The 9,943-nt window shown below is 42.0% G+C and overlaps 3 protein-coding genes across 3 annotated transcripts; all 3 read left to right on the top strand.

Annotated features, from left to right (window-relative positions):
- Positions 1-927: 927 nt before the first annotated feature.
- On the top strand, positions 928-5,112 carry SARC_07896 (nucleolar GTP-binding protein 1). The gene is made up of 4 exons (XM_014298148.1): positions 928-1,765; positions 3,035-3,857; positions 4,283-4,548; positions 4,778-5,112. The coding sequence occupies exons 1-4, from the start codon at positions 962-964 to the stop codon at positions 4,871-4,873; spliced, it is 1,989 nt and encodes a 662-aa protein (XP_014153623.1). The 5' UTR covers positions 928-961; the 3' UTR covers positions 4,874-5,112.
- Positions 5,113-5,684: 572 nt separating this feature from the next.
- SARC_07895 (hypothetical protein) lies at positions 5,685-7,768 on the top strand. The gene is made up of 2 exons (XM_014298147.1): positions 5,685-5,839; positions 6,625-7,768. Exons 1-2 carry the CDS (start codon positions 5,828-5,830, stop codon positions 7,495-7,497), a joined length of 885 nt encoding a protein of 294 aa, XP_014153622.1. The 5' UTR covers positions 5,685-5,827; the 3' UTR covers positions 7,498-7,768.
- Positions 7,769-8,561: 793 nt separating this feature from the next.
- SARC_07894 (hypothetical protein) lies at positions 8,562-9,422 on the top strand. The gene has a single exon (XM_014298146.1). It carries the CDS (start codon positions 8,678-8,680, stop codon positions 9,053-9,055), a length of 378 nt encoding a protein of 125 aa, XP_014153621.1. The 5' UTR covers positions 8,562-8,677; the 3' UTR covers positions 9,056-9,422.
- Positions 9,423-9,943: the final 521 nt, after the last annotated feature.

Raw genomic sequence — 9,943 nt, 5'->3', positions numbered from 1 at the left:
ACTTATACCAAGGACCTGTACTTAAACAACCCTGCGTAGACTAGCTTGTAACCAGGATATACAGGTATGTCTCTAATTGAAATAGCAAACGTACAATCGTATATTAGTTTCAAATAAACGGTGCAGCATTTCCTCTCCCGAGAGCTAACTTATCACATACCGTCAATTCTGGGTTGGTACTGTGATACTCACGTAAACTTTCTTTCTGTTCGTTGTCTAGATTCTTCGGCTGTGTGGCAACACCAAATAGCATTGGTGTGGTTCTCGTACAATAATCAGTGGTCTGTTCATATTGGGCTGTTTGGCTTGCAAAATCTTCTTTACTCCCCATATTGAGGTCCAGGTATATTAAAGTTTTACTCATCTTGCAGAATTATTGATACTGAGACACAGTGCAGCACATACCTATAGTACCGTTTATTTGAATGATGTCCTGCCAGGCGCCTGCTATGCATTATATATTTGTTTATACATGTCTAAAAATATGCATGATGTATTTTTTACACCTATGAATATTTGAATTCAAGAAAAATCAGGAAAAGTGATGACTTCCAAAGTATTCATTGAAAGTCAATTATCTATTATTAGAATGTAGTTGTAAAATGAATTGGATGTTACTATACCATGTCGTATATTTACAATTTACAACATATCGCTTATTAAACTAGGTAAGAGAAAAAGTTAAAAACATTGTTTACGACACTATGAGATAAGTACTATATTGAAAACAATATATAAAAACGTTTGTATTGGCCTATTGGGTTCAAGGTGTGCACATGTGTATTCTCTATTTTGTGGTGACGCTCAGCCAGCGTCAGAAATCCATCGCATCGCCCGCTGGAGCGTTCTAGGTTTCGGCATGTGTTTATTTAGATTTCGATAATATAAGCTATACATTGCCAACGGGGCAGTACAGTTCACGTAGCAGATACACACCGTAACTCACAGTAACGTGCACATCATGTCACACTATAACTTTAAGTCCATCACGGTGGTGCCCACTGCCAGTGATTTCATTGACATAACACTTTCAAAGACACAGAGAAAAACCCCTACGGTGGTACATCCCGGATATGCCATTGCTCGTATCCGCTCGTTTTATATGCGCAAAGTCAAATTCACACAGCAAAACTACCACGACCGCCTTCAGGCCATTCTCGATCAATTCCCCAAGCTAGATGATATCCATCCTTTCTATGCAGATCTGATGAATGTCTTGTACGACCGAGACCACTACAAACTCGCACTTGCCCAACTCAATACAGCATGTCAGTTAATCGACAATGTAGCCAAAGATTACAACCGTCTTTTGAAGTTCGGAGATTCTCTATACAGATGTAAGCAGTTGAAACGTGCTGCACTCGGTCGCATGTGCACAATAATGAAGCGCCAGAACGGCTCACTACAGTATCTAGAGCAGGTTAGACAACATTTGGGCCGTCTACCATCAATCGACCCCAACACCCGTACGCTCATTCTGTGCGGATTCCCCAATGTGGGCAAGTCCAGTTTCATGAACAAGGTCACACGTGCCGATGTGGATGTGCAGCCATATGCATTCACAACCAAATCGTTATTTGTGGGTCATATGGACTACAGATATGTGCGGTGGCAAGTGATTGACACACCTGGTGTGTTGGATCAGCCCTTAGAGCGCAGAAATACCATTGAGATGCAAGGTGTCACAGCACTCGCACATTTGAGAGCCACCATCCTCTATGTCATGGATGTCAGTGAACAGTGTGGATACTCGCTGAAAGAACAGGTATGTAAACTATTGTACTTGCGCGCATGTGGTTGTTGACTGTGCCTACTTTCGCTGTTTGAAAAGGTTTGTTCATCTTGTCATTGAGACAGTTGGTTTGTAGGTGATGGTATGTTTGTGTATGATGCTTCTACAAGTTCCATTCAAGTGACTCGCATATATATGTATGTATGTATGTACTTATATATATATACGCGAGTGATTCGATGGTGCCACAAAAAGAATAAAGCATCAATTATATATAAATATATATATATATAGTCATTGTACATGTAGAGTTTTATTCCCGTCTATGAAAACAAACACGCACACACACACATATATATATATATATGTGTGTGTGTATTAATGCTAATATGCGTATCAATATATAAACATTCATTTTATTTGTATATGTATCATATCAATAAGTAGTAATCTGTCACCTGATTTATATTCCTACTTGTACATTTTTGGGAGCGTGTATGTGTATACATTCGTGTTTGCATAAGAATACATATATAAAGAAATACATGCATTTCTATGCACAATATATGTACATGTATATACTCTATTTTTATATCGTTACTTACACACACACGCTCGGGCGTACCCAGCACGAACACGCGTAAAGATACACACACATATATATGTATATATATATATATGCATATAAATACGCACATATTTCAATGCATATATTTATGTAATATATGCGTGTATGTTTGTAAACATGTTTTAGAGTTTTATATACGTATATGTATATATGCGTGTTTGTGTTTGATCATTTATATATATAGATATATCATTTATTTTCAAAGTAATTGTCTGTGTACACCTTGCATATATGCAGACGCAAGTACATACACATGGTCTAAAAAGAATATACGCACGCATATATTTATATACTATTTCCATGCATGTGTGTAGTCGTACGGGTGCTATTTGATAATTTATTTGTTCATGTCATTGGAAGTTTGAACATGAATATTCATATAGTTGCCGAGTATATGTATTTATGTATCTCGTTTGTTAGTATGGATATATATATATATAGACTAGCTGTCTATTGATTCTCTGCAAGTAGAGGTGTGCTGTTGTATTGGTTGATGTGGGTACTTGAAGGTATTACAATTTGGTTGTAGCTCAAGGCTTGTCGCACATTTCTATCCGTGCGTGGCCTATTAAGTTGAAGTTAGATTAAATCTAAGAGTAGTAAGATGTACCAAAAGTAAAAACAGTCGGTCTATGACTCACCGACCGATTGCGCGTGACTTCATCTATACACAGGTGGATCTGTTCAAGAACATCAAGGCGCTCTTTGCCAACAAGCCCGTCATGCTACTACTTAACAAGGCCGACATCACCCGCCCAGCCGACCTTTCCGAGGAAGACCAACAATTACTAAAGACGCTAGCAGAGGAAAACCCTGAGGTGGAGGTCAATGTCATGTCCACGCTCACAGGCGAGGGCGTGACGGAGGTCAAGACGCGTGCGTGCGATCGCCTCATGGCCATGCGCGTGGAAAACAAGATGAAGACAGGCAAGGCCAACGACGTGCTCAACCGCGTGACTGTGGGTATGCCCAAGGCACGCGACACCAAGGAACGGCCGGCGTTCATCCCCGCGGGTGTGGCTGAGAAGAAGGCGGCTATGGCCACGGGCGACCAACCCAAGCGCAGGACGCTGCAAGACAAGTACCTGGAGGACGGTCCAGACTACGACTTTGACATCAGAGAGCACCACGACCTGGCCAACCCCGAGTGGAAGTTCGACCCCATCCCGGAGATTTTGGACGGCAAGAATGTCCAGGACTTTATTGACCCAGAAATCATGCGGCGACTGGAGGAGCTAGAGGCCGAGGAAGACGAGCGCATTGCCAACGGCGTGTACGACAGCGAAGACGACGACATGGACGAGAACGAAGCAGAGCTGCACGAACTCGCCAGCAAGATCAGGCACAAGAAGGTTATGATAGTCAACGAACACCGCGAGAACAAGCGCTTTGCCGGCTCACAGATGCCCAGGGCTGGTCTCGCGCATCTCAAGAAGCGCAGTGAGCTGGAAGACCACTTGTCTGGCCTGGGCATTGATGTCAAACCCCGTGGACGTGGTATGTCGTTACTACGTTATATATATATATATATACGAGCATATAAGTGCTCTTGTGCATGTTGTTTGTCACTTAATTGTTTGTCGGCACCGGCGCAAATGCTCTTGTGGTGCGTGGAGGTAGGCTCTTACGATGATATTCAGGGCATAGAGGATATGGCAATAGAGCAGACACAATTATGGGCAGCGTGATGAGAGCTGCAGTATTAAACCCGGTCCTACCCGCACACAAATAGAAGAGTACGTAAACCACACTTGCTCAAAACTCGGACCGATTTCACTACCGTACGAATCAGTTGTATGCGAAACTAAGAGGAGGGCTTGCACATCAAATGTACACCGTGTGTAATTGAGCATCTACCATACTGTCTAAATCCAGCGTACGTAGCTAAGTATCCCCCCTTTGTATTTTTGTTGCATCCACAGATATGGCTGAGGACGAAGAACCATCCCGTGGACGATCCAAGACACCCGCACAGAACCGCAAGAGGAAACGTGGTGAGAGTGAGGCTGTTGAAGGCGCCCCACAGGACGGCACGGCGGTGCACGGCAAGAGCGTGGCACGTGCACGCTCAGTGTCACGTGCTGTGTCCACCAAGCGCACGCGTGAGGACACGGGTGTGATGGACGTCAAGCAGAAGGCCAAGACGAATGAGATCATGAAATTGAAGCAACGCCCTATGATCCGAGCGGTAAGTATAGGGCCTGATCTATTGGGTTCTTCTGTTTCGTTTGTTGTGCCGTTTGTACGCACGTGTGCTGAAATCCGGGTTGCAATGTTGTACTATACTAGAGGCGAGTCCATGCAAGCTATGTTGTTAACTTCATGCTTCAATGGATATGGAAACTACTGACCATGCACAAATTCTAATGTTTTGTGCTAAATTTCTCGTCATTTTCTCGCTTAAATTTCTCTTACAGGGTAAGGCCGGTGAGGCCGATCGACATATTGGTACCAAGATGCCCAAGCACTTATTCAGTGGCAAGCGCGGTAACGGAAAGACGGACCGACGTTAAATATAATGGAGCACACGACGTGCGTAGTTGGGCTGCACAACGCCATGTGAGCTGTAGTAAGATGACTAGTTTTATGACCATCTACACATGGGAACTGCCTTCTTCAAGATTAGAGTTACCAACGGCAAATGGATATATGAAGTAATTAATTTGGATAACATGAGGAGCCTTAGTGGGGTGCTTGATGTCCATGAAATTGTAAATAGGTTAGTCGCAATAAACTTGTATAATTATGCGAAATGATTCTGGGCGCATTTGACCTGGGAAGGTGTACTTTGACCTCTACGGGGAGACACCTGGTGATACTTACTACGAGGGATGTACAATGCGTTGTATTGGGAGTTAATCGCAGATGGTTAATATGGATGACATAAGTGTAACTAGAGTTGTCGCTCAATGGTGTCTATACCTCCGGACATTTTAGGACGATACGTTGGGTTGTCGTTCTGGTTAATGTATTATTTGTTCAATTTTCAGAAGGCTATGATTATTCTGGTGGCAAATACAGATATACTAAAGTCCTGGATTGTAATCATCTGTTTATTTACAGTTATCTGATGTGCACTCATGACAGCTTCTATGAAGCTACATACCAAATAAAGTCCACAAGGATGTAAATGTTTACTGTGAACTATGCCGTACAATATGAAAACCCTAGGATTTAGGGTGACGCATTATCGCCGGAAAATCTTGCGTTGAAGGTTATGAGGAAAATGATTACTTATTTATTTTCGTCGCAGGCAGACAGTCTGAGCAGTCATATTATAGAGACATCCATTCGCATTTTTATTACAAAAGAAACCATACAACTTCATAATCCACGCAGAGTAATGCACACCAAATATCCAGCGCATAACACTATTCTGACTCCCTATATATCGGTCGATCTAAGGAGCGCCACATCACAGACTAACATCTCCCTTGCACACACGATTGAGACCGAGATAGGAGCGAATGTCAGTGAGGGTACGTGTTTACTAGTGTTTTACGGAACGAAGCTCTGGTTGCTTATGAATGGCCTCGGTTGTGGGTATGACCGAATCAGAAACGGCTGGGCGTATTATAATCTTAATGGTATTTATTTAAAGTTTGTCATCTGATGACGGAACAATATCGGTCGTTTCAGTACATTTTTAGGTAGTTGGCGCCTTTAGCTGAGGTACACTTTGATATTGCAATATGTTTCCGAAGATGTACATGCTGTACTTACTGTGCTTGCTGAATCCGAATCAAATTGATAATGTTTGGTTAGAGTGTGGAGATATGTAATTGCGTGGTGTGGTGTTTTATCTTGCCGTTATGTCTAATTTTGCCAGTCTCGAACATCTGGGGGGGGATATATGTCATGTGCACTAAATCACAACCACACAGGCACACAAGAGCACATTTCCACATACTCGCTCGCACATATATTCTGACACAAATACACACCCAAATACTCACACACATGTGTAACATACTTTAAAAGCGACTGACAAAGCTTAACAAAGATTATCTTGCCCGTAGCGTGATCTTGTGTGTAATATGTGTACACACGCACACACACATACACACACACACACACACATATATATATATATATATATATATATATATATATATATATATATATATATATATATATATATATATATATATATATATATATATATATATATATATATATATATATTTATACAATGAATAGGTTTGGTCGGCTTCACTATATATTTATACAATAATGCGATGTTATTTTTTTATTCTGCTTTTAGGGCGTATTCAGTGTGGCCTACAGTTCTGGTGCGCCGCGCATATCATCATTCTCTGCGAAGGCAACTGCCAGTAATATATGTTATTTTCTCACACTACGAAGAACTGCTCGGAGTATAATTCGCGGTGTAAGATTATCACCCTCTCGAGACACTCATACGCACAGAAAAATGGTGTCAGATAGCAACAGTAACACTGGGTTGACCGATATCGGGTCCCAGACCAAGCATGGTATAACCAACGAATCCCTCGTGACGTGGAGAGCACGCATTGACGAATCAATCGCCAAGTCGAGGAAAGTCCGAGGGGGCAACTTTGTGCAGATATGTACAGTGTACAATAATGAACCACGGTGTAGAACTGTGGTGTTTCGTGGATTTCAGAAGCTGCCGATCGATAACCCGGTTGGAGTGCAGTGTGGAGGCAAGCCATGTGTTATGAAAATGATTACAGACAACCGGTCCAATAAAGTGTCCCAGGGCACAGCCAACAGTGCGGCAGAGTTGGTGTGGTGGTTCCAACAGTCAAACGAACAATACCGTATAAAAGGCCAGCTGGTGTTTGTGGGGAGTGGGGACTTTGCAAACGATGATAGTAAAGAGATCGTCACGGCTCGCAAGGAACAGTGGGGTAACCTCAGTGATTCCGCTCGCGAACAGTTCTACTGGCAAGCCCCTGGACTGCCATATACAGGTGAGTCTCCTGTGCCGAAAGGGGGCCGCGATGCAGAAGGCAAGATCATGGATGTTCCCGACACCTTTCTACTGCTGTTGCTGCAACCAAGCCAGGTGGACTACTTGCGATTAGGCGACAATTATCGCCAGATCGATGTGTTGTCCGGTGAGGAGTGGATTCAGCAACGAGCGAATCCGTAGCTCATCGATCGATAGCATAGTGCATAATAATAATAGTATTGAGAATTGTTCTGTGACGTGTTTATGTAAATGGTATGCCGATTTATCAATATATATGGTATGCGGAATGGCGGATATGTGGCCGATACCTTACTGCACCTTGTATGGGTCCAAGGAAGTGACACGAGTGTGCAATTAGAACTATGTATGTCATGCGATTGACCAGTATGTCGATCTGACAATTTGTTATGTGTACATGTGCAATAAAATAAATAGAGTGAATCATTTGCTGCTCTCTGTCTATCCCTCACCCCCTGCCCCCCGGCCTCACTCTCGCTGTCGGCTTATCTAAGCTATCTTATACATATCTATTTAGTATTTGCATACCCGATTACCCTCCGGAGTCCGGTCCCTCACACCCCCCTCCCCTCTTGTGGGGCGGAGTAGGGATTAGTAGCCTAGTAGAAAAGTAGGGACTCTCTACTAAAACTCTCCAGAGAGAGAGTCTCTCTTTCTCTCAGAGAGAGAGGCCTCCATTTTCCATTAGCGAGAGAGGGACTGGCGAGTATTGTGCACTGGGGCCGAGTAAACAAATGCATACTGTGACTGACATCTGATTAAATAGTAAATACATATCTATGATTCTACATATGTACATTGTACAATACTAGCTCTCCAGAGTAGAGTGACTATTATTCACTATACATCACTACTCAAAGTCACAACTTCACAAGTCACAACTGACAACTCACGAGTCGGTATTTACATCGTCAATCTCTCTACTCTAGAGAGACTACAACTATGTAAATATGTTAAAATAAAATGTCAGTATAATAGTCACAACACTATTTTTTTTAAACATATTTACTAGTGACGTAATTGGGCTATGATTGTTTGGTTGTTTTTGTATTATTTACCAAACAAAGAGTCGTTTCTAGAAGGCTAAAAACAATTATGTAGATCCTCAGACATGCTCTGGAGCGATTTCATAAATGATTATCATAAATCAGCTGCGGTTTCATAGTTCGTCTATCCCTACAAATGACAATATTTTAAAATATCCTTCGGTAATCAGTGTCGTACTTCACATTCCGTAAACGTTGTGCGTATAGACACTCGTATGGTAGCCTGATCTCTCTTGATCTCGTATAAAAGAAGCGTGGGAATCTTAGGCGAGCTCAGATAAACATAATCAGGCAATATGGGCGAATCTGTGACTACACAAGCATACGAGGAGCTTTCAGGCGACGCCTATGAAGTCCAGGGTGATAATACGGTGCATCTGACATTTCACACGCACAAAGCAACGCTAACTGGCGGGTCAGGGGACATTATGAGTCAAAGCGGTCGCAAGTACTTCGAGCTTAATGCCAAGAAACTCTTGGATCACAATGGAAAGCACATATTCACCATCAAACACGCATTAGTATCTTTGCACAAACGAATGTACATTTGTGATCATGTAGGCAACAAGTTAATGGAGATTCACTCGGAAAATATCATACAGATGGACGCGAGCGCAGTTTTAACTGATCTGGTTGGCAGAGAAGGAAAATTACAGAGTCAGCGGCAGCTTTAAGGACCGGAAGTACAAAATCACAAACATGTTCAGGGATGAGGAGGTGGCTGAGGTGGACTACTGCATAGACCACCTTGCCAACGACGATACCTACTCGCGTCAAACCAGGCGAAAATGCGGCATTGATGTCGTGCATATGTATTGCTCTGGAAGAGATGCTGGATCACGTCCAGAACAATTAAGTGAATACAAATTACAAGAACAAGCAGTGCAATGAATGACACAGAGTGATTAATAATATCAATTGCATATAAAGTTGTGGAATACCAGTACAGTATATAATTTTAGCAAAGGAAGATTGGTCTTTGTCCATAGCCTAGTCACGGAAACAATCGATGAGAGCCAACAAATTGTGAAATTACGACTGGGAACTAATTATGTTGGTCGGCCAAAAGTAAACTTCAGAAATATAGTTTGTACCATGGCAGCGTACCATGGCAGCGTACCCTGGCAGAAATATCATCATACCTATACGAACACGTATTGTGAAGTATGCCAAGCTACTAGCAGGGTGAGGCTATATATATCGATATGGAGTACACCAAGACTATCTAAGACAAAATATAGTATATACATCTACCACGTGAATATGTCAACAATTAAGTGTTTAGGTCTATTTACAGACAGTGGGAGATTGTATACTATGGAAAACAGATACACACCTTGAATGTTTCAACGAATATTGTATCACAATACAAGAACGAAAAGTACACTCCAGAAACAACAATATATACTTGACAAAAAAAAGATAGTATCAATGCTACCCAACAATAAAAATACACAGACTTGTATAAAATATAATATTACCTTCGTATGCATATAAACGTATCAGTGGTATAAGTTTGTATATATCTGTGTGATACACACACACACACACACACACACACA

The sequence above is a fragment of the Sphaeroforma arctica genome (assembly GCF_001186125.1).
Source record: "Sphaeroforma arctica JP610 unplaced genomic scaffold supercont1.661, whole genome shotgun sequence".
Classification (NCBI taxonomy): Eukaryota; class Ichthyosporea; order Ichthyophonida; genus Sphaeroforma; species Sphaeroforma arctica.
Note: the sequence above shows the minus strand (reverse complement) of the source record. Positions and strands in the feature narration are given on the sequence as shown.

Bases quoted from the DNA above. Each gene is read 5' to 3' on its own strand.
- SARC_07896 (XM_014298148.1), top strand. From the start codon at position 962: ATGTCACACTATAACTTTAAGTCCATCACGGTGGTGCCCACTGCCAGT. The intron at 3,858-4,282 runs GTATGTCGTTAC...TTGCATCCACAG, and splicing joins TGTCAAACCCCGTGGACGTG to ATATGGCTGAGGACGAAGAA. The intron at 4,549-4,777 runs GTAAGTATAGGG...TTTCTCTTACAG, and splicing joins AACGCCCTATGATCCGAGCG to GGTAAGGCCGGTGAGGCCGA.
- SARC_07894 (XM_014298146.1), top strand. From the start codon at position 8,678: ATGGGCGAATCTGTGACTACACAAGCATACGAGGAGCTTTCAGGCGAC.